Here is a 26,059-nt window from a genome sequence, read left to right on the forward strand (position 1 = left end):
TTCCCCAGTAGCAGCTGGTGAACGCTGGGGGAAGGGGCACAATAGACAGTGAGCCCTAAGCTGAACCCCTCCCTGCTGACCCTTCCTGCTTGCCAGTCCTATCCTAAGCAATAGGCGGCAACTGGTCAACAGGCCCTTCCTATATATGTGAGAACACAGAACGAAGACAAGACAAACAACAACAAAGGGAGATCACCTAGCCAATGGTCCAGTAATAGTCGAGAAACACAGTAAAGAATCAAAATCCAAGAGAGTAGTCAAAGTGTAAGCCAGAGGTCAAAAGTCAGCAATCATACAATCATAGCAGAAGAGGAGCTTAGCAGCGACAAGGTCACAGGACAGAGTCACAATTGCCAGCCCGTCTATCTGGGCTGATAGCCTGTATACAGGAAGACAAAGACCCGCCCTAGGCTTGATTGGAAGATAGGCTGTCAGTCACACAGGCAAAACTAGAATTAACCATTTCATGAACAGAGGGAAACAAGGTGCAGGACATGGTTGTGGTAGGAATTCAATTACTGAGATAGAGCAGTGTTCACAAAGTGCAGTGAAAAACACTATGCAAAGAATCAAACTGAACTCGTCTCCTGCTTCGCAGAGTGCGAGCGGAGAGTAGTGCAGAGACCCGAACAGGCAGAGACGTTACAGGGGGTTAGAAGGAAAAACCGTTGGTCAATGAGCACTCAGTTGACATCTATCTGAAATGCTTATACACGCTGGTGTTGAAGCCATACGATACTGAGTATTGCTCCTTGGTATGAAGCCATACAGCCTCTGTAACTGGCTTTTCTTACTCTGGGGTGATTTCTATAACCAGATGGAATATCTGATGAAATGTCAGAAACTGATAGAAAAATAGATATGACACTGAAGGCATACAAATATACATAAGAGCCCATACATTTGTATGACTGCTGTAAAATATAGCTCAGGTTATGCAGAACTACAAGTTGGCTATACAGTATATACGAGCCATTGGATTGTTTAACTTCTCATAGGAAAGCACAACATTTTCTGAGCAGGTTGACTAGATTTTCTGTAACAGACATTTGCTTCCATTATATCCTATGAACAGTACGGTACATTGTCTATCTTATTTCAGAGTGCTGCAAAGCTAGAAGATAATTGTTCAAAGCACCTTTAGGTGGCTGTTTCAAAGACGTTTCGCCGTAGTTTAATTGTCACATATGTAATATCATCTAAGTGCTTATATTAGAATAGGAAGTACACAATGTACATACCGTAATAAATTATAAGTTATAGGGAATTTATCACTGGGGTGAAGAATATTCAACCAGCAACATAGTTAGATACGTCTTGCACATAGGCTTGAATATAACACCTTTTTACTCATGAAAATTCATGTCTCCATTGCTGAAATATTCATTTATTCATTTACACATACGCAATTGATGCGCTCCAGTCACACTATCTATGGACAACGCACGCATGTGCATTGGTTTGTGATAGACGTTGATTGACATACATGTGTTCATATAAGTAAATGGATTGAGGGAAGTGCTTTTCTTTATTATATGCATCTGCACTTTACTTTAATGAATTACCAGGTTAGATTATCAATTTAGAGTCGTTTATTATCGCACTGTCTAATTATTGATACCACATTTATACTATCACAGGGGCGCTTTATGTAAAATTCATTGCACATTTTTATAACATATATTAAATTTATGTGGATATATGTAGAATATGTATTAATTGATATCAAGTGTGATAAATTGCTCTCAATATATGGTATATAATGTGTCTGTGGTCACTTGTTTGTTGCTTAAAAAAAGTTGAGACTGAAATATTGCCTTGGAATAAAGAGACAGTAAACACTTGATCCTTGGAGCGCTGGCATTTTACTACGTTTGTGTGTACTGGGAGTTGCAATCTTTTCAAGGATTCAGGTTTTGCACCTGCACTTTTGAGTATTGCTATGTTGCTTTGGACTTTTTTTTAATTATTATTTTATTATGTTGAAGGTTTAATATACTTCACAGGGGGGGAGCTATGGGAGCTGAAGTGGTAGCAATCTCTACCTTGGTCTGGACCATGAAGAGGTCCCAAAGGTCCCTCTGTCACCTGAAATATACAGAGTACAAGGTAGATAGAGGCCCCATTATGGGGTTTAATTAGAGTCCATCATCCTCCAGTAATGCCTCTGCTTCACCTTTGTGACAGATTCCCTTTAAGATTTAATTGAGACCTACAACAGGAACAGAATCTTTAGCGGTCTTCACCAAGCACTTCAATATAAAAAAGAAGGTAGATACTCACTGTTTTCTATGTTTCCTGTCTTGCTTTCTTTTACTTTTGGGACTGGATGAACTAGGAAAAGGAGTATTTTATTAACTGTAGTGTTTGAGACATGGAATCCATTTATAACATCCTGGATACAAACATGGGCAAAAGCTGAAAAGTCAAGATTTTCATTCTATATTTCAATCATGTATAACATATCACAATGTATCCCTTTTTTAATGCATAATGCTATCCTTACAATTGGTTCAAATATTCTATATCATAGGAGGTCAAAATGCAAAAATGCTAAAACATTTCCAAAAGAAATCCTCTGGAATGTTTCTTATTTCCTTTGTATTAGGAACCATTCTATTTTCATGTAAAAAATTCGGATCTTCTAAACAAATGTGAAAGGAAAACTTGCTTCAAGATATAGAAGAAATGTAAAGTCATGTAAAGAAAACTTCAGAATCTTAAGAAACTGCTCCATCCAGAAATTGCTGAGCTTTTCATACAGACTGGCCTGGCTGGTGAGATTAATGTGTGTGTAGCATGTGATTGGTCCCTGGAGCATACATATTAAATGTACATGGTGGTAGTATGGCTCACTATCTAATATATGGAAAGTCTCTTGGCTCTCCCCTAACATCTGATATCAGGGAAATAAAAGGATTGGGCATATAGTTTACTCTCTTCTCCCCACAGAACACATGCACACTCAGCCAAGAGACACATGCATTTGTGTGTGGGACCTCACAACTTTCCTTTTGCCCTCTAAGAGATCAGCTGCCATGAGTAATATCTGGTAGTGGTATTTTCCATTCTTGTTATTTATAAAACATGCATGGCATGCTGGTATGCTGAGTATGCATGTGCATGGGGTAGTAGGTAGAGCTAGCTGCCATTTGCAGTGTACTTTGTTGACAGCTATGTAGACACGAGAACAGGGGGCAAGTGTGTAAGGGGGCCTGTTTCCTTAAGTCTTTTAGATTGTAGGAAAATGTCCTGTGGGTTGATGAACTATAAAAATTACTGGTGTGTCAATTGCAAGGTATAAGGGCTAATATATTGAATAAGTAGCAGTTCATGAACTGTTCTTACAAAGGGTCCATCAGCTGTCTAAGGCCACCCCAGAGGTATCTAATATGTATGGCCCCACTTAAAGGGGGGAAAAAAACATTATAAGCAGGAAACCTTTTAAAATAATGAAATAAGCTATACTCACCAGTTATATATCCCACCACTTCAGCTGTGTTAGACTACTCCCCTCCATTTTCAGTGTTCCCTGTGTGAAAGTGATGATGCCCTATACGTCCTCACATGACTGCCGCAGTGGATCACTGGCCTCAGCAGTTACATGGTTTTCATGCACAATTGACCGATGAGGCCGGTGACTGATTTCAGCTTGTGAAGATGAGCAAGTCATGGCCAGGACTAAACTGGGAATCAATGACAGAGCTTTTTTCATGATTTTATAAGGTTTCCTGCGTAAAGCCTTTTATAAAATCTCTCGGGATAACCTCTTTACGTAAGACCCAAATTCTTCATACACTGTTGATAACTTAATGGGGTTCTTAGGGAATTGAACAAAAAATAAAAAAAGAAGTCACTTTATTTGCTCTGATACATGGCTGAATATCCTCAGTAACATGCAGGAGATTGGTCCTCAATAGGTTTCAGCAACAGGGAACCTGTCCTCGTTACATTGTAGCATGAGTTTCACACATAGGACAGTCCTGGTGGCCATTTTATTTACTACGGCTATAAACAAAATAAGCTCCTGCATCGGACTAGGGTTATTCAGCCATGTACATATCAGGACAAGCACCTGTCTGGTGACTTTAGATCCATTGACAGTGGTCGATTGATAACTGCCATGATTTGTTTGTAATTGTTCACAATCATAACAATAATTGGCCTGTGTGAATGAAGGACAAGATCAATTCTGCACAATAAAACTATCTTGGATTTCATCTTAGGTTTAGGTCTATGAGTGTTTGTGCTCAGTGACCATATAACAATGATTCCACTGGAGTGGACACATTGGCTGAATGTAGTGAATGTATCAAGGTGTCAAGGCCAAGTCATTAAATTACCTTTCATTCTAGGAAATTCTTTGGCCTTGTAGAAGATAAATAGTGCTCATTTACCGTTTTTCTTTAGAAATGGCACCTGTTATAGCCTTACAGATATCACTATGAAAATTACTGTGAGTGTTTTATGGAATGCAGAAAATCACTTACTTATGTCTTCTCTTCTTTGATGAAGACCTAGGGAAATCAGAAAGAAGCTGAATCTATGAACTTTATTTTTTAAAGGTGTATCATATTATAGATAACTTGTGTTCCTGTTTTCTTAAACAGAAAATTTCAATCTATACATATAGATATGGAAATAAGGCTTCATTGTAAAGACAACTGGCAGTTCTTAGTACCAATAACTTGTCTACAATGACATTAAAGGCTAAAAATAGGATCTACAGCAGCATTAAAAGATAAATGTCCACCCGAGCAAAACTGATTTCTATGTCTTCATGCCCTGATACAACATTTGTGAATGGTTTGTCTTAGATATAGTATAACATATAGCAATAGAGCAAACGAAAACTTTGCAACATGACAGAAGTACACAACAAAAAAGCACACAATGCAAGACCAACAATGACAAAAACACATAAAAAACATCGACCGCACACCACACATCCGAGTGGTCAACACCCTGTGGCCAGACAAAATAAGTGCCAAGGTCACCTCACGCATCTACTCCCAATACCCAGTTCACTTACATGCAAATTCATAAATAAAGTTTGCATGATATAAGACCCCAACAAGTGGACCAATAAAAAAATTCTACTTATGGTTAAATGCAATTCTTATCTAATAAAATGAATTTTAAAAAATCAATACATATACAATAAATTATCAATTCATCCGATATTCTATGAATCAATCACTAAATAAATAACTCAATAACTAAATGAGAAAAACCCATATCTAATACATAGGCTGACATACTGGGAAAAGTGGGTGAATGGAGACCCTCAGGCCAAACAAGGAAAGCAAGCGCAGCACATATCGCTGCTCCTAATGGCAGCTTTGTCAGGGGTGAGAAACTGTTAAAACTGGTCTCCATAAATAGAATTATTAATCCATAATAATACATTCCTGGCATCCCAGAAACCACATCACACATTATCAACAATGACGTTAATAGCACATAAAATACGCTTGTCTTCCTCATTTGGCCTGAGGGTCTCCATTCACCAACTTTCTCCAGCACTTGAGACTGTGTATTAGATATTATTTCTGTTTATTGATTGATTGATTAATTGATTGATCTATAGGACATCAGTTGTACTGATTATTTATTGTATATCTATTTTTTTCATTAACCTTATTTGATACGAATTGCATTCATTCATAAGTAGAGGGTTTTTATTGGTCTACTTGTTGGGGTCTTATATCATGCAAACTTTGTTACTTTTTATGCATTTGCATGTATATGATATGGGTATTGTGAGTAGGTGGGCGAGTTAACTTTGGGACGTTTGGCCACAGGGTGTTGTAGTGTGTGGTGCATGTTTTTATGTGCATTTATCATTGTTGATCATGTATCAGTCGCGTAACTACCAGGGTAACAGGAGTAGCATAGCCATAGGGCCTGGGACATTAGGGGCCCATCGACAGCCACTACTGCTGCGTTTTTTTTTCTTCTTTTCTTAATAGGCTGTTACCAGCTAGAGTTACTCCAGCCAGTAACGGGCCCTATTTACTTACAGATCCTGGCAGTGGCCGGGATCGGTAAGTGACGCCATGGGCCTCACAAGCACTATTATTATACTCGGGGGTCTTTTCAGACCCCCGAGTATAATGATCGGAGGCCCCGGAAAGGTAAGGGAACATAATAAACGTGTTACTTACCTTTCCATGCTCCTGGGAGGCTTCGGGCATAGTTGTGTGACATCCCTGACGTCACATGACCCGGGTCTGCATCCCAGGTCATGTGACGTCAATACGTCATTAAAGATGGCCGACACCACCGAAGACTGCAGTCGAGCCAGGTGATAGGTAAGTAAGTGTTTTTTTATGTTTGTATCTCCCCGGATCTCTGATTATTATACTTTGGGTCTGAAAAGACCTCAGAGTATAATAATTGTTCATGGGTGTTCATTATGGGGCATAATACCATGTGCAGGGGCCACTATCAGGCATAATACTGTGTGCAGGGGCCACTATGGGGTATAATACTGTGTGCAGGGGCCACTATGGGGCATAATAGAGCGTGCAGGAATGCGGCGGGGGGGGGGGGTCGGTCGAGGTTTTCGGTGTCGGTTAGAAAGGGGAGCAGCCCCATGTCAAAAGTTCACCACAGGGCCCCACCATTCCCAGTTACACCACTGTTTTGTATTATGTGTGTGATAAAGATTTATAGATTTTAGGACCTATACACTTTTTCGTTATGTAGCGTCATGTTGCATTGTTTGTCTATGATATAATACGAAGCATTCCTGTATGTAATATTTTAGTGGTGCCTATCTTATATTTTTTGTTTTTTATGCCAACTAATATTTGACAATAATAACTTACAGCAGTGTGATATCTTATCAGAGAACACACTAAAATCCATTTTAAAAAATTAAGTTAAAGTTCTACGCCACATTTAGTTAATTAAAACTGTAAAATAGATTGAAGCATCAGAATGCATGGTAACATGAAAATAAATCACATAATATATGGTAATTCATAAAAACTATTGTAATAAGCAAGAATGACTGTATTATTATCATGTACTGCAAGTATCAACCTAACCATAACTTATACCTGAAGCTCACAAATACGGGAAACATGAATTCTATGAATAGGAGAAGAACATTGGTGTAGCCTTGTGTGTCCCATACCTGTGTCTCTTCTGCTTCTTTGAACTCTTTTTCTTTTTCTTTTTCACAGGGGAAGGACTGTAAGACCGTGACCTGGAGATGAAGACACACGGTGAACAAAATTTAGAATTTTCTGTATAATAACCTAGAGGAGCCATAACTAATGCTTGTTCCAAATGAATAATTCAAGTTCTTCTAAATCCCCCTTGAGTATAACACATTTTTCTATGTCCATGAGTCATACTAAACATTAGACATAGGCAAAAATTGCACTTTATTTTAAGGATACCAGATAATGCTATTGTAAAGGGTAACCACTTCTGATTCAGCTAATGTTCATCTTAACTTGCCTTGCAGCCAGGTAATGGAGGACCTGTGATGCTGGTAAGGTCAATACATTAGGAGGGATCTAAAGCATGTTGGGCCTAGTGGGATCAGAAGGACAAATGATTCATAAGCCTTATATATACCACATTGATCTAATATTACTACAGTAATTCAGTCTGTATGTGGTCTTTGTAGCACATGTAATAGTAAGCACACTCAAATGTATGTACATTTTATCATTTTCTGAAAAAAATAATGAAATAATAGCAATTGTTATTCAATACTTGTATACAATTTTCTATTTTACTGCATAAATCTCCCATAGTGCTTCAAATAAAGTCCCATACTGTGTATAGTGGATTTTATGCTTAGGCATATATGAGTATTAGTGTAGTGTGGGAGTATTACCTTACAAACATACAATGCAAGCCATGCAAGAGACTGACTACATGTAGCTACTTAGCCCAATATACACCAACCTTTTTCTCTTTTTGCGATCAGATTTTTTCTTTTTCTTTTTCCCTTTGGGAGGTGGAGAAGGGCTGAGTTGTTCAGCTTCTAAGAACCTATAACCAGAGAAAAGAATAAGTTATTTTAGTATACTGCCCTTAATTTCAACATTCATACCTATATTTTTAAATTGTAAGTATTAACTGGAAATATATCTTTAAAGAGAACCTGTCACCAAGAAAATACAATGTAGTCTGCAGGCAACATGTAATAGTGCGTGAGGAGTTAAGCAGATTGCGATATAGTTTATTGTGAAAAGATGTTTTACTTATAGGGGGAATTGACAATGGATTTTTGACAATAGATTGACAATGTCCTTGTGGTTTGTAGACCATTTGTACTTCTACAAGGTCTAGTCTTCACATATGAAATAGATCAAACACATTCTTAGATGTCTTAATAAGCAGGGAATCAGAGAATAAAATATGTGTCCTTACACGTACAAACAATAAATAATAATAATACATTTTATTTATATAGCGCCAACATATTCCGCAAGACTGAGAGCTGATGAAGGGGTATGCTATTCGTAAGCAATTTACACCCCGAAATGCGTTATCTCCAATAAAGCCTTTTATACTTCGTATTAATGCGACGCAACAAATAGTCTCTTACGGTGGGATGACTGAGAAGAGGCATACCAAAAGGTCAGTTCCTTCAAGTTGGAAGGAACTGTACGACCAAAGATGCTTTTGTAATAGAATCCAGGAGGTTATATCTATGGTGTAAAGAGAGGGGGGGTATCCCATTCAGGTACTGGATCAAGCATGTAAACTTACTAATAAGGAAAAATTGTCAAAAGACAGGATCACCATAAAAATATTGTATTTATTAATAATCAAATATAAAAACACCAAAATTGTGGCTCATATAAATATCAAAAATACTGGCTAAATATAGGAGGACCAACACACCACAAAATATGGTGAGTGGCAGGCAACAATGAACAGTAAAATATAAAAATGCAAAAGTGTAACAAAGTGTATAAAACAATAATATTATAATAATGTGTCAGCTAGCTGAAAAGTATATGCACAAAATAAATAAATAAATAAATAAATAAATAAATAAATAAATAAAAAAAATAAATATAGTAGCAATACCCCTATATAGAGATAGAACTCAGTGTAGCTGCATAAGGGAATACACACATGTAGCCATATACACAAGTGAAAGCATGGTAGCTAAATAATGAAGTGAGTGCAAGGCTGAAAAGACATTACAAGTAAAGCATGACATAAAGATTAACAAATGAAAAACGTTGAACACAATATATTGCAAAAATAATAATGAATATGCCTACGAAAGACCGGAACGCCCAAAATATTTAATTGATTATTATGCTGTAAATTCAGGTGGTCAACTCCATTATTTTTATAGATGAGATAAACAGAAAGGGTCAGTATTTCTATTACAGGTGTAGGTATAGCAGGTGTCCTAATGACTGGGTGCATATATTAAGAAGGGAATCACAATTCCAAAGTAAGCCATGACTAAGAGGTAGTTCAACCTCGAAACGCGTTGGAGTTTGCTTTAACCACTATGTATGTTTTTTTTTTTTTCTGACTATTCACTTTCTGCAGTTTTTGTATTTTTTGTTTTGGAATCTGTATTTTTAAATGAGCTATTAAAAATTAAATTTTACTGAGCCTGGAGGGACTGCGGACCAGCTTTATTTCGAAACATATTTTCAGCTTGGAAAGTCCAGAGGAAACAAGGTCGTGCACTCCACCGGGACTCGGACATTAATGGAGAGCTTCAGTTTTACTTATCCATAATAATATATGGGTCCCTTGGGAATTCTGGCTTTCCAAAGGGGAACATTTTGGGTCTAGAGGGGTACTGATGTAACTACTAAGTATCACATATCTGAATTTTTCAAATAGTTTTGTACTAATGTTATAGTACTGGATTGTTAAGAAATTGCACTTTGGCTATTATGGTGTTTTGTGGTTTTATTTATCTTATCTGTTATACGTAAGAGTTTGAAAAGAATACTATTGATTGGCGACAGTGATTTTTGGGACTTGGAAATAGCAGGATTATTTTAAGACTATTACTAACAGTTAGGTTTTATGGAGTATTCCCTTGTTTCTGTGACTTCTAGATAGACTCTCCTGTTAGAGAATTAGACTAGACTGGTGGAATATAGGCCAGGGCTCCCAGGAATTAATACCCGTCTCCAGGGCATCAACTTACATAAGATTTCAAAATTGGCTTTCTCTAAGGCCCCTGTTCACATCTATATTTGGTATTCCATTCGGGGAGTCCACTTGGGGACCTTCCGAATGGAGTACCAAACACATTGACAAGCGGTGAGCAGTGAAAACACATGGACCCCATACACTATAATGGAGTCTGTGTGTTTTCCGCGCACTGTCCACATGAGTCAAGTGGAGAGAAAAGTACTTCATGAACTACTTACCTCTCCGCATGACTTGTGCGGACACTGTGCGGAAAACACACAGACCCCATTATAGTCTAAGGGGTCCGTGTGCTTTCATAAGCTCACCGCTTGTCAATGTATTCAGTATTCTGTTCGGGGAGTCCCCATGCGGACTTCCTGAATGGAATACCTAATGCAAATGTGAACCAGGTCTAAATCTACAAATGTGACGTAACAAAGGTATGTTGTTTACCACTGTAATGTGCACTGCAATGCATTGGTCGCAGTTGAATATGCTTGTAGACTCCTTTCAAATACCCAGGGACTAGCACTAGAGACTTCCATTAATATGAGTGAAGTATATAGATCTATAATCTCCCATTCACTAACAGTACACAATTCCCTCTGCATTTAAATGTGTACTTTTATAAGCCTCACTATAAAGGTTTACGCTAATATTATTCTAAAGGACCTCTGCACTAGTCTGACTGTGTGATCCAGATGAGTAAAATAAAGACATAGTTGCCTATGTCGGCTGTATCTGATGGAGTCTATCATACATCACAAGAGCTGAGAGTCGCCCGTGGGGAATCAGCAAGTGTCCTGTCTGCTGTCTGTTCCCGCAAACACTGCCTTATCCATATCGGCACAATGATTACTGGTAGAAAAGCCCGGCAGCTTTCCAACAATACCTGAAGGAAATAAGTGCTCTTCACTACGTACACAAGTTTAGCGTGACACTGATAATTTGCTGTGGGGTGATATTTTATCACATAACACAAAAACCATTGAAAGAGTTGAGCTAAAGTTCTGTGCGCTTTGTCAGGTTAAATTTAAAGAGTCAAGTTAAAGTTCTTTGCCTGTCAAGTTACATTTTGCTACATCGAAATCATAAAATGTTCTTAACAGAATAACAACAGAAAAAAAAGCTTTGAATTGTAGTAGTAAGCCTGAAGCAGAGTGCTCACATGGCAGCCTTAACTGTGTATATTGAATTCCCCTTCACACTACACCTGGAGGTCAGCAGATAGCTGACTTTAGAGTTTTACACAGAAAATTGTTTTATCCAGAGATTTTACAACAGGTTTTCTTGACATCTAGTAAGATGGATGGGTTTACAATTGTTGTGATTTCAATAGCACTTGCGTTTAATGTTATTACATGTTTCAGTGTCAGGTCAATTGACTTTTTATATAATTAAGTCCATTCAATAGATGTCAGAGCTAAATCTATCTTTAATTGTCAAGTTGGCATGAGTCATCGTGCTACTTGGATTGTCTAGTATTCTCTCTTAGTCTTACCTATGGTTTTGGCGCGGGCTGAGCTCTCTCCCGAGCCTTCCTGTTGTACCTCCTTTCTCCAGATTTCCATTTTCTTTTATTGGTCTTGTGTCTTTGTTTGGAGATGATGAAGACTTGGCATTGTCACTACAAGTAAAAAGAAAGATTGTTTTACTATCCAAAACTTGGTTAATGGAGTCTAACGTACTGTATGTACCCAATGGCTACTAATAATGAAGACAGGAAGCTCAGTGTAATAGATAATGTGAGACAAATAGTACATACATGAGCGAGGCCATTTTAATACATTACTGGGCCCCATACAAAGGATTCATAAGAGGGCCCCACACCTAATTTAATATCACTTCAAGTGGCCCATACAATATAGTGTCCCCGCAAGTAGCGCTCACCTATTGCCCCCTGCCCCCTCAGAAACCGTTCAATTAATATATTACATACAAATTAATATTATATAGGACACTACTACATTAATCCATCTGTAATGGCCTGCAGATTTTGGACCCACTGTGCCACCTAACCAGTTTGACTTTGGGCCACTCATAAGGGCATTATCTAAGTAGCACACCTCTACCTTTTAAACATGGGACTCTGTTTTTCACTGTGGGGAGGCTACGAAGTCTCTACCCCTAAGCGAGGTCCCAGTGTAGGTGGCAACTGGCAGCGAGACACTTGTTTGAAGAACGAGAGGGTCAGACAACAGAGTGGTAATTTTTGAGATGAAAATCTAATGTAGGCAGCAAGTGTGCAAAGTCGAACACTAGCTAGAAGGTCTACACAGGCAGCAAAGGTTCTCAGGTTGGGGACAAACAGAGATCAGTAGATCAGAACCAGAATCAGAAGCAAGTCAATCAATACACAATGAATCATGCAGGAATACAGAATCAGGATATCCTCACATGAACTAGCGCTGTAGTAAGGGCTGAGCAGATATAAATAAGCCAGGACTTCCTAGTATTGGCTACAAAGGGCCATAGGTGTGCACACTAAGGGTGCGTTCACGCGAAGTGAATTGGTGCTGATCGATAACTCGCAGCAGAATCAGCGCTAATAAAAAGACTCCTATTGAGTTCAATGGATTTCAACTTCCGCACAGAAAACATTGAACTCAATGCGAGTCTTTTTTATCAGCACTGATTCTGCTGCGAGTTATCCTGGCAGAATCAGTGCCACTTTACTCCGTGTGAATGCACCCTAACCCTCCAGTTGCTGAATAGCAGGGTACACCTGCCCTAAAGGCTGAATCAGAGACAGCAACAGGAGATAATACAGAGTAGCATGGAGTCAAGAGCTGCACAATGTGAACCAGAAGTAAGCTTGTGCTGAGTATTCTGGAAGAGGGTATTACTTTGGTATTACTCTAGCATGTAGCCACCTTGGCAAAACTGTATCCACGTTAATGTATCAATAAAGTTTGGCCATTTATGATGTAAAATATTGTTTTTATGGCTTATACAGTTTTGTGAATCAGCCGAAATGACGTTGCAAGATCCTAGTATGTTCGAGCTTTGTGCTCTAATATCCACTGAGGAACTAGCTTCTGAGTACGCAAGTCAAAATGGCTTACTTCTTTCCGAACAACAGCTCCAGCAGCAGCAGCAGCAACAACAACCACAAGAACAGTGTTTTCTTGGCACCCCTCGTTGCACTGGAACAGTTAGCAGGCGATCCAGGCGTATGCGTCAGAAAGATTACGAAGGTTTCCGTTGTAGCAAGTGCAAGAAGTGGAATTCAGCCAAAAATGCTATAATTGAGGAAGAGATCCGTGGCGCCTCGCAGGATCATCAGTTGCGTTCATTTTTTGCCACAGTCGCAGCAGATGGCAAGTTTCACACCAAAGTTTCGATCAAGGCTGCGCTTACCATTATTTACCTTTTAGCTAAAAATTTCTCGTAATGTGAAGTACATCAACATCATAAATGGCCGACCGAACTTGTACTAATAATACTATTACGGCGGATGTCGGGAAGGGGTTAAACACCCGGCGTCCGCCAGGGGCCGCAAACTATTGTCCCAAGGGCCGAAGTTGGACCGCGGACCGCGTGTTTGAGACCCCTGTGCTAGAGTAATACCTTGGAAAAGAAGGTATGCCAGTGTGTGCTGATCACCAGCATTATACCATTTTTGTGTCCTCTGAAAGTTGCGAGACACCTCCAAGTGGTGGTGGTGGGTTGGCCAACTTATGAAACCTTTGCACTTGGCCCATCAGTGTGTTAAAATGGCTTTAGTCCTTCATACTGAGGGATATAGGGTTTTCTCTAAGATTCCATAATTGTGGCATGGTCTAGTGAATATCATAGAGGTATTCTACCCAAGAAGTATTGCTGTGCAGAGATATAATGTGCAGGCATGATTGTCGATGGTTGCTTTTTTAGTGCAACACGTTCTTGCAGAAACCTATTCCTCTTTCCTTAGCTGCTGTTTGACAATAAGATAACTTAGCCTTGTTTTACAATTCCACTCGGTAAGTTTGTTCTTGCAGTACAAAGCAGGTCAGTGAATATACAATTTCTTGCCAGTGATCCATCACAGCTTTATTAAAACTGAAGTGGTCACACAGAGTTAAGGAAATGATTGCACTATCCATTGGCTAATTCCAGATTTACTATGTATTGAAGAGGTAATTACAATCCAAGATATTGAGTGGGAGTTATTGAGACAGCCAAAGGACAAAGCTTTGTTGCAAAAAACATTCAGCTTAAAGGTGACATATGAGAACTGCTCAGTAATACAGAAATCAGCATTACCGGAAGGCTGGGAGAAATCTCAGTATGTGCCTGGAATTTTAGCAGCTAACGCTGAATACGTCTCCTTACCGCTCCATTACCAGACAGCTTTCAGTCTGACACCCTCTGATGTTGTTTTCCTAAGCGTCAAAACATTGACTAATAGCGTCTGCTATAATTTTATGTTAGAGCCAAAAACCCATATAAAAGGACAATAGATTTTCATGTTTGTTTTTGTTTTATACCAATTATAGCAGGTCCATAAAGTCCGCCATATAGGAGCCGGCTTCAAGCATACAAGGGTGGGGGGATAATGAGTTCTTCCATCAGTGGGAAGTGATCAATAAAGCACAAGGAGATTTTCTAATGTGTTCTAAAATCTCTATACAGTTACTACCATCCCTCTATTTTCCATGTAAGAAAACCATACATATAAATGACTGTTGGGTTTGGTAAAACCCAGTCAGAAGATATGCATAGACACTTACGTGTGAGGACAAACTCTCTTGGACTAAACGCCATCCAGCTGCTCTATGCTACATGGCTTCTCTAACTAACCATTATCATTGAATAACATTCATGGGAGATAATGTCTGTGGCTACTATAAAAGATGGATCCGCTCTTTCCAAGGACTATACAAGGAACCAGAGAACATTCATTACGTGTGCCATAAAGGCGATTTAGATATCTTGATGGGAAAGAGTTCTTTACAGTCAGAGTAGTAATAGTATTGACTACCCTACCCCGAAATGTAGAAAAAACAGCTATTATGTCACCGTTTTAGAAGGTCTTAGGACTGGTTCACATCTCTGTTCAGTATTCTGTATGGAGAGTCCACTTGGGGACCCCTCAAACAGAATACTGAATGCACTGACAAACGGTGAGCTTCTGACAGCACACAGACCCCATAGACTATAATGGGGTCCGTGTGTTTTCTGTGGGGTGTCCGCACGGAACATGTGGAGAGAAAAGTAGTTCATGAAGTACTTTCCTCTCCACATGACTTGTGCAAACACCACTATAGTCTATGGGGTCTGTGTGCTTTCATTGCTTACCGCTTGTCAATGCGTTTGGTATTCTGTTTGGGGGGTCCCCAAGCAGACTTCCCAAATGTAATACGGAATGCAAATGTGAACCAGGCCTTAGATGCATATGATACTAAGAATTATATAAAAATTAATGATGTATAGTTGATGGAGAAAGGTTGAAATAAATGGATTTTTTTTTTCAACTACAAAGCTAATTAACTAGATGAACATTGTAAGGAGTTTTATATTTATATTTTTGACTGTTTCAGTTTGAAAAATACATATAATAGTTGACATATGATTTTACTACTTTTTCGAGATTTCACATGGTTGGTTTGTTCATTATTTGAGCGGGACCAATACCCGCCAACATACCTGCCAACTGTCCCACATTTGAATTTTCTTGAATTTTCAGAGTTAATTAAGAGTTAATTTCAGAGTTAATTCAGTTTGTTCCAGTCTGACCCAAAAATGGGTGTTTCCAGAACATTTTGGATGAGTTAAATTTTGATTTATCTAACTAAGGCAAGGATCACAACGATTCTGCTTAAAATCAGCGGAGAAATTTTTTTTTCACTGCCAGTTTCAGCATAAAATCGTGGGAAACCTGTCCGACCCTGTTTTAACCTATGGGGTCTGCAGGTCTCCATGTGTAACTGTTTTTTAAGCGGACATGGTTTCCATCTTTTGGGGCCCCAAGCATGAACCTAGCCTAAAATGTTGGTAACTATGCCCCAATAACTGGCTGAAATGATGCACTATATATGTATTTGTTGTTTCAATGTAATTCATACTGAAACACACAAGTCTATAAAGTTCAAACTATAATCCCACAATGCTGATCCAGAGGAAGGCAAAAAAGACCTCATGAGGTGGATGCCAGTTGCTCCATATTGGATGAAAAAGTCTTTCTAAATTACAAATATGGCAATTGAACTAAATCTCTGGATCAACATCCAATCCCAAAGTACTATTATCCTTAACCTGTAATATTTTCCAGGTAAACAGTTAATCTGTGGGGGTCCGGCCAGTCGGGCCCCTGCCAATCGATAATTGATATCCTATCCTCTGGATAAGACATCGATTTTATAAAGCTGGATAAGCCCTTTAACCCCTTATATTTTGTCAGTCCATTAAGAATAATCACATTTTCAATGTGAAATATCAATATTTTCTACTCTTCTAAAAGACCCATGGCTTCTTTTAGTCTGTCTCCATTACTAAATGAGGCAGAATGAGTTAAACACTTACCACTTGATGCTTCCTTCCACCCTACACCTTCTTCCAAGAGCTAAATTTAGCCATTGAAACCTGGGGGCGGAAAGCAAGATGTTTTGATTGCATTTGCTTAGAATAAATCCCTCCGACAAGGCAGTACTGAAAGTGCAGATTAAATGGGGGCGATGTGGAAGGAAGCCCCTCCACGGAGCAGTGATTATTAATCATGTGGGTTCCTGGAGTTTGTTATGGAAAATTATAATAGCAAATCAGGGCGAGTCTTTCTGTGTGATTACTCTGATTCACAAGTGGCTCTGATTATGTCACAAGCTTTGTGCTACATTATTGGGATGTATAACACCAGCTGCAAGGCTTTGGCAGGCACAGTTAAAAGGTGCAGTTTCATTCACCCAGTCTAATTTGTTTGTGCTAATTTAATTCTGTCATCACTCCGGATACAGTACATATATTATTAGCCGTCTTCCCAAAACTGCAGTGTTCAGCCCATTCGGTTCAGTGTCTGCATAGATTAGATACAATTACAGGGTGGTGTCTGACAAGTCTCTAATTTATGTGCAACGCAACGGACTCTGTAATGGTGACTGTGATAAGCGGCAGAGATATCAGATGAATTCTAGGTATTGCTCCTATAACTGAAACAGAGTATGAAGGGTTTACTTAATGTTTTAAAACAAGAGAGACATGTTTTAGTTTGATACATAGGTTTCATGAACAGAAAATTAGAGATTGTACGGCTCCCGCTGAACAGTCCCAGCATGCTCAGTGCTTGTGGTGTCAACCATTGTGTACATTGCAGCACTCCCTTATTACTTCTTTTCATCCTCGGTAGTCTATTTAACATAGTATCATACCCTTTAATTATTCCTGCCTGATATGTAAATTAAGCACAATTATTTTTATGTTATACTGCGGTGCTTTTGGCTATTTTAATAGATCCTTTTTACTGTTATATTTATGTATGGAAATGTAACACATTTTAACTATCGCTCTCAGCGATCTGCAGTGTTAAGGGGAACGGTGTAATTTAACCCTAATTAGGAAGTTCTATAAGACCTTACACAGTAGTATTAAAGGTAATATTTCTTTTTTTTTTTTAATTGAACACATTCCAGATAATTTGTAAGGATATCAGCTCAGGCATCTTCATGCTCTTAGGAGACTGTCCCTATTCTTATTCTAGTCTTCCTTTGCTCATTGCAATGCATACAACTGAGATATTATAGGGAATACAGAAATGAGGCCTATTCTGCAGAAGCGTAACTTGTATTTCCTGGGCCACAGTAGAAAATAGGTAAAGGGGCCAATACCTATCCCGTGCCATTTACAACAGTGGGATATTGTATGTGGCAGAGGGATCTTTGGGGTCCCATCAGGGTGCAGGACCCAGTAGCCACTGCTACCTCTGCACCCCATATAGCTACATATTTACACTATCCTTGTGATCAAAACAACCAACCCATTAGGACAGAAAATCCCCATTGGAGGAAATAATTCTAATGGTCTAACCACTGCCTGTACAGAACATGTGTAAGACATTTTTACTTGCATCTTTATTACAGCCATTGAACACACAAGACATATAACCATTCAGGTCCCTTTTTACATGGGCAAACAATGGTTGGGCAAACAATCCTGACTCTCTGATTTGTCAGCTCGTGTACAGTGGCTTGCCTAAAGTATTCATACCCCTTGAGCTTTTTCCCATTTTGTCACCTTACAACCACAAACTTAAATGTATTTTATTGAGATTTTAAGTGACAGACAAACACAAAGTAACATATAATTGTGAAGTGGAAGGAAAATGATACATGGTCTTCAATATTTTGATCAAATAAAAATCTGAAAAGTGTGAAGTGCAAAAGTACAGCTGCAATTTACAACCGCAAGTCTTTTGGGTTTGTCTCTACCAGCTTTGGGCATCTAGAGACTAAGATTTTTGCTCAATATTCTCAGTAAAATAGCTCAAGCTCAGCCATATTGGATGGAGAGCGTCTGTGAACAGCAATTCTCATGTCTTGCCACAGATGCCCAATGGGCATATGTCTGGACTTTGAATGGGCCATTCTAACACATGAATATTCTTTGATCTACACCTTTCCACTGTAGCTGTGGCTGTATGTTTAGGGTCATTGTCTTGCTGGAAGGTGAATCTCCTTCCAAGTCTCAAGTCTTTTGCAGCCTCCAAAAGCTTTTCTTCTAGGACTGCCTTGTTTTAACTCCATCCATCCTCTCATCAACTCTGACCAGCTTCTCTGTCCCTGTTGAAGAAAATCATCCCCACAGTATGATGCTGCCACCACCATTATTAACAGTGGGGATGGTGTATTCAGGGTGATGGGCAGTGTTACTTTTCCGCCACACATAGCACTTTGCATTTAGGGCAAAAAGTTCAACTGTGGTCTCATCTGAACACCTTCTTCTACATGTTTGCTGTGTCCTCTATAGTACTTGTGGCAAAATGAAAACAGCACTTCTTTCAACAATGGTTTTCTTCTTGCCACTCTTCCATAAGGGCAGATTTGTGGACTGCATGACTTATAGTTGTCCTGTGGACAGATTCTCCCTCCTGAACTGTGGATTTCTGCAGCTCCTCCACAGTGACCATGAGCGTCATGGCTGCTTCTCTGACCAGTGTGCTCTTTGCTCGATCTGTTACTTTATGTGAATGGTCATTTCTTAGTAGATTTGCAGTTGTAGAGTGCTTTTCCCATTTTTGGATGATGGATTGAACAGTGCTCATTGGGATGCTGAAAGCTTTGGATATGTTTTTATAACCTAACCCTGCTTTAAAATTCTCCATTACTTTAACTCTGACCTGTCTGGTGAGTTCCTTGGTCTTGATGATACTGTTTGTTCACTAATGTTCTCTAACAAACCACTTAGGCCTTCACAGAACAGACATATTTATACTGAGACTAAATTACACAGCTGGACTCTATTAATTAATTAGGAGACTTCTGAAGGCAATTGTGTGCACTGGATTTGATTTAGGGGTATCAGAGTACAGGGGGCTGAGTACTTTTGCACATCACACCTTTCGGATTTTTATTCGATTAATGTTTTGAAAACCATGTGTCATTTTCATTCTACTTCACAATTATCTGCTACTTTGTCTTGTTCTATCACTTAAGATCTCAATAAAATACATTTGAGTTTGTGGTTATAAGGTGACAAAATGTGAAAATGTTCAAGGGGTATGAATACTTTTGCAAGCCACTGTAGAATCTCAGCCTAAGGTGACTGTACTGTATTAATGAGAATGTAACTGGTATTCAATGGAGTGAATGTGTTTTGTTAGGAGGTATTCGGGTTGCAATAATATGAGCAAATTTGCTGAACCTACTATTTTCAGTAGGAACTGACAAGTATCTTTTGTGTATGGGGTTGTGCAAACTCTCCCCACATAGATAATGTTGGGGCAATTTAGATTAGATTAAATTAGGTTATATTCGATTAGGTTAGATTCCAACATTCCCAATCATTTGCTCTCATGGAAGATAAGCCACAGGCATAAACATCTGGCAGAAGCTTATTCCCTTAACCACTGAAAACACAAGCATGCTTGGATATGCCAGGTCTGCACATGTATTAAGAAGTCAGGAGGAATAGCTGTTGACTGAGCAAGTGTTGTCCAATAGCAATTGAAGTTATATGGCTTGTTTTAGGAAATAATGTGGGATATGGAGTTGTCACATTGACTTGTGTATGGTATGGCTTAGTAGGGTTATATACAGTATGGGTCAAAATTATTTGTTAATACTAGTTGAGCTGTAAATTAAACCATGGTTTGAGTGCACAATTGGATCCTGCATCTTCTTGGCTTTATTCACTATATACAGTAGTACCAGAAATATTTTGTGAGGACTATATAAGGTGACACAGACAAGGGTCTCACCTCTATTCTTGGACCCAAGTTGCTTCCCCAAGCTGTCGCTGTTATCACTTCAGCTACATATCAGCAGAAGTAATATTCTTACTTTCTTAGCCCTATACCTAGAGGATTGGTAACAGGAGCCACAGAGAATATACAGTAGGTTCCTTTATATAGTATAAACTTATTCAGGTAGCTCTTGGTAGTGTTTAGTTATCCTCTGGATCCCTTACCAATGGAGAGTTGTTAAAGTAGAAATAAAGCAAGGTTAGGACTAGATAGTGAGCACAAAAAGACTTATGTCGCATGGTAATATGAATTACATGACTAATCCTACCAAGACAAGCTTTTAGCAGGAGAATACAGAAGCTTTACATGTGTCCACCCTCATCTTAGCTGCTTGAACTCTAATTCACCATAATATTGTGATATGTGATTTGTTGTAATAACAAATAGATACATATAGGGTAGACACCTTGTGACAGAATATCACAAAGGCATGTTGTTTTTCTAAAGCTGGTCATCTCATGGCAAACATGTCCAGCCAAATAAAGAGTAAGGAGGGATCCATCTTTATGTTGTCCTTATCATCAAGCCATAGTTACTTTGCTATACAATACTTTTATCAATAAAAATACCACCTACAATACAGTTTGCAATGTTTTGATGCAATGGCTACGGTAAGAGCTGGAGATGGAATATAAATAGTAATAAAACATCTCAAGTATGCCAAAAACACATTCTCAAGTATTAACTGAACAATGCTTAACATTGAATGAACTTGGGCTTAATTGTAGATAGGATTTATATTTTTCTACAGCTCCCGCTTCTTTGTCCAGCTTTATACAAAGTGTTCCCACTTGCCCTGAAGCATTAGTATATAGAATGCAATACGTCTTATAGATACACAATAGCGGTCCACTTCATGCACATCACTGTGCTTTATAAAAGGTAAACTCTGAATTCACCTAGGTAACTATTATTCACAGAATGACTATAATTTATTTGCTGTCATGGCTGCTGATAGACGGGTGATTACTTGTTAAATATTCTCTGGCCATAAAAAAGACTGCAGTTGCTCTATGTCTTGCTATACCTGACCCTGTCACTTACATTAAGGATGAGCTAAAACACAGGATTCAGCCGCTGGCCTAAGGCCTGCTTACACAGCCCATATTGTCATATCACAGGGAGCCAACAAGCTGAGTCCTCTGAACTGCTGACACTAATTAAATGAATTAATGCTGGCTTCAACCTATTGTAGTACTGCATGAGAAGGGAATGAAGTCCAGAGACCAGTCATGGGCATGGACAACTCCACTTTCCTCTGATGCACCCAAATACAGTATTTACTTCTAGGTCTCAGTATGGGTCCTCATGGCCTATATGATTTTTTAAACCACAAAATAGGTATAGGTGGACTTTTGATAGATAAATGGTCTCAGAAATACAATGCAGCTGAGTTTTTGTTTACTGTAGATGTATGGTAAAGTCTATGTTTCACTCCAATGAAATTGTAACACTTTACTCCTCCAATGAATGTAATTTAGCAATGCACTTGGTGCCAAAGGCAGTCTCTCTTTCCCTCTCCAGACACATGTCCACTTCTGTAGGTTACAGTGTATTCCATCACCGGAAGGTATTGTCCTCTAAGGGGGCATTTACATGATAACTCGCAGCTGAATCAGCGCTGATAAAAAGACTCCCATTGACTTCAATGGGTTCTGTTTAACGTGTGTAACACATTGAAATCAATGGGAGCCTTTTTAACCATGAAGTTAACATGAGTCTTTTTTATCAGCACTGATTTTGCTGCAGGTGGCAGAATCAGCGCCATTTTACTCTGTGTAAATGCCCCCTAAAGGAAACGCTTACAGAGGCACCATACTGTCTAAAGCTCTGTAATATGGAACCATTGCTGTACAAAAAGGGACATAGCTATAGGGATACAGAGATAAAAATCACACTAAGGGCCCCTTCACACGGCTGATATGCTGGCTGCTTTAGAACGTGTAAACGTTCCGTAGCAGCGGCGTCTAAAGCAGTTCCCATAGAAAACAATGCGATCTGCTTTAGACGCCGCTGCTACGGAACGTTTACACGTTCTAAAGCAGCCAGCGTATCAGCCGTGTGAAGGGCCCTTAGGCAAGAAAGCTGAGGGGGCCCAAAGTTTTCTTTCCTACATAAGAGTACAATGGTATTATAAATATCACAAGTACTGTGGCTCCCTCTAGAGGCTTGCATTGTGGCCCAGGAAATTCAAGTTACATGGTCATTGGAGATGCTAAATCTCCCAGTTTTGCAAGATTTTCGGGGCTAAAAAACTAGTGTAAGGCGATATTCACACAAGTGTAGCCATTAAGCAGCTGTCACAAAATGAACTATCAGTCTATTTTTGATGGTCACCCCTCTACCTCATACATTGTAAGCTCCTGCGAACATGGCTTTTCAGTCCTACAAATTGTACAGTGCTGCAGAATATGTTGGTGCTATATAAATAAATACCATGTAAACGTAATGATGGCTGTTTTGCATCTATGTGGCATCCGCTCCATGTCTGTTTTGCCATTTTTGATGATTGACTTTCAATGAAACAGATGAATTGGACTTCTTTTATTTCCCCAATTCCCTGATCCATATGTTACATACATCACTTGGGTACAAGGCTGTTTTGATGTTAAAAATTAACCCGTTGACTTCAATGGCAAAGATGTCCTATTGTTTTTTTTATGCTGAATAGACCCATTTATGAAGACCAGCTGAAAATCTCTGCATTGGATGGAGTTTGAGGCAACCCTCATCATATATTAGGCACATAATCTGGGGTCTGTGCACCTAAACAGGACCTTCAGCAGCCAGCAACTTCTGGCTTGTATGAATTTTTTTTTGCTGTACAAGCCACGATAAATCAGCTCCAAGTTTATCATCAAGAAGAATTTATAAAGTCTGTTTCGCTACAATTTTCATAATTTGCACCAATTTCATCAAATGTTGTACAACGCATAATAAATTTGGCACATACAAAACTCAACTTTGTCCTGAGAGGTTACTCCACTTACCCATTCACTGGAGTGAGATAGTGAAAATTTTTATACCTTTTCAAAAAGTTGTAGTTGATAAATCCGGAGTACAGACAGCTAGCTAGGTTAGCCACGTCATTCACTTTCCCGACTACTTTTCACAAGTGGAAGGACTGGTCTAAAATGCAAAAAGCTAAAAAATATTTTGTGCAAAAGAGCTCAAAAATTCATTTCCAAGGTCAGGAAACCAATGAAGTTCTTTCAACCTTTTCCTCTTGTCCTAAGTGTGGTCACCAAGCTTCTATAGCCACCTCCTTGGCCCAGAGGAGACACGTGTCACTTGATCAGTTAGTCGTTAGATCCTCTCGGTTTACTTTCTTTCGCCACTACATGCAGGACTTTGGGGTGTCTGACCTTTCCTTTGGGCACAAAATTCTTCATCCTTCTTCGTCCTTCATTCTATATCCTTTCCTCTTTTTCTCTGTTATGTCTCTGTGGTTGCTGTCACACTTACCAGTAATTGGATTAATTCGATCCCAAGACAGTACCCCATCTAATTCCTGCCCTTTAGTTGTTCCGGTACTAACAGTTCTCCTACATTCATTGGAAACGGAAGGAGGAGGAGGTCTAAATAACTTTATGGGTTTCCTGTCCTTGACTGTGGATTCTCCTCTGTCTGTGGGTGCTGTCATGGAATCAAGGAAAGTTTCTTTGCAACTTTATTATGCCTTAATTCTGGAGTGCAGAGCTTAATACATTCCCCCCTTGTGCACCGGCATTTATGTCCTCTGTGCTATTGGAGGATTCCCTTAACTAATGGTATGGCTGCACTTCTTCATGAGTTAGGCGCATCCTCTGGCAATGCTTTCGTCTAGGGGAATATCTACACCAGCTGTAATGTGTTTTAAAAACAGCGGTGCGATGGTCGTTTCTTCCTTTCATGTGAATGGAGCCTGAAGCTGTTAAACATGAAGGTAATGACCCCACCATGAGGCGGCTTCACAAGGTCACTAATTCTTGCTGAACTGACCGGGTGGGTTTTTCTCCCTCCTAGAGAACTAATGTGATCAATGAGTGCAATTTAAAATACAGTAAAATGTCATCTGACATGAACAGGAGCCGATAGATTCTGGGTTATGAAACAGTCTACAGTCTCACACTAGACAGGAACAGCAAATAACATTTACTTCTAAGCATAAAGAATCTTCAGGCAAAATGTAGATTGTTTTGCAGTCCTGGACCTTTAAATGCCTTATAAAAGTTTTTTTTCTCTGTGTTGAGGGATCAAGTTCTATTGCAACTTATGAACATAATATATTTTTCCCAATTATATATATATTAGCTGTGTTGGCCTAATAAGAAGCAATATTGTATTTGTCAGTACAATGAAAGTACTGTAACATTAATGTGTACTGACCTCTAGTGGTGAATTGTGCAACTGCAGTTACCCACACTTCTCTTGCCAATGTTAACAATTAATACATAGAATGCAGTTTATCAATTCGCCAGTAGCTAGATGTATCACTTACAGTATATCTGTTATTAAAAGCAAGAGTGGTTTTATATACCAGTTAGAATACATAAATGTTTTAATCATGTTTTTAAGAAGATATAATTTAATAATGTGAATTTTCTTAATGTAAAATGTATGCTGTCACGCATGTTGCTTCCGTTAGGTAAACTTCACACGTCTTTTGTTGTAAGCGTGTGCTGTGGAGATGGTGTGAAGGGGTCAGATGTCACAGTTGCAAGCAGACCCCTCATTTTAACAGGATCCATTCATCCTTGAACCATGGATTTAGGGCACGACAACATATCATTACTAAGTTGTCATGCTGCACACATATATCTTATACAAATCAATATTATACAATGATATCCCTGCTGCTATCGGTTATACAGAAAAATTAATAATCCAAGGTTTATTACCAGCATGGGGTCACTACCGAATATTGCACTAAAGTGGGGGTGGTCTTCTGACCCGAATATATAATACATGGTGAAAATACAATTCTGTTAAAGCACATCTGAGATAGTTTTACTGTATTACAATTTTAATTTAATTTTTTTCCCTAAATGTTCTACACCCTTACATGAGTCATACATGCTTTCCATAACCATACATATATCTGGCAATTATTGAGTCCCATTAACTCTTTAATGAGGGAACTCAGGTGACTGTAGATCTCTGATCATGAGTCTCAAAATGTCATTTATTATTATGTCCAATCTAGCAATAGGCATAGATCCATGTATTTTACATATTTGCCCACTTTACTGTCTGGGGAACAGGGATGTGTACTTTGCACCCCAAGGGTCGCCCCCAAACTTAGCCGGAACACCTGGCTTGGATGCGATTCAGGAAAACTCTGCCTTCTTTTCAGTGGTGTTTCAGAGAATCCAAATTTTATTGGATAATACTCAAATTTGATTATATTATTAGTGAATATTCAGGATATATAATTTGGGACAGTTGGCAAATATGACTTAAGGGTGCATGCACACTACGTAACGCCGGGCGTGTATGAGA

At 38.9% G+C, this 26,059-nt stretch overlaps 1 protein-coding gene across 2 annotated transcripts in view; it reads right to left on the minus strand.

Moving 5' to 3' along the window:
• Positions 1-26,059, minus strand: part of SRRM4 (serine/arginine repetitive matrix 4) — a 111,691-nt gene that overhangs the window by 40,467 nt on the left and 45,165 nt on the right. Inside the window, exons 2-6 of one of the 2 annotated variants that reach the window (XM_075273492.1) lie at positions 11,648-11,773; positions 7,930-8,016; positions 7,145-7,216; positions 4,491-4,517; positions 2,284-2,334 (exon numbers count right to left, since the gene is read on the minus strand). In XM_075273492.1, coding sequence (XP_075129593.1) covers positions 2,284-2,334; positions 4,491-4,517; positions 7,145-7,216; positions 7,930-8,016; positions 11,648-11,773 — 363 coding nt within the window. The remainder of the gene's footprint in view (positions 1-2,283; positions 2,335-4,490; positions 4,518-7,144; positions 7,217-7,929; positions 8,017-11,647; positions 11,774-26,059) is intronic. The other variant, XM_075273501.1, reaches the window with a different exon arrangement.

The sequence above is a fragment of the Leptodactylus fuscus genome, chromosome 1, assembly GCF_031893055.1.
Source record: "Leptodactylus fuscus isolate aLepFus1 chromosome 1, aLepFus1.hap2, whole genome shotgun sequence".
Classification (NCBI taxonomy): Eukaryota; Metazoa; Chordata; class Amphibia; order Anura; family Leptodactylidae; genus Leptodactylus; species Leptodactylus fuscus.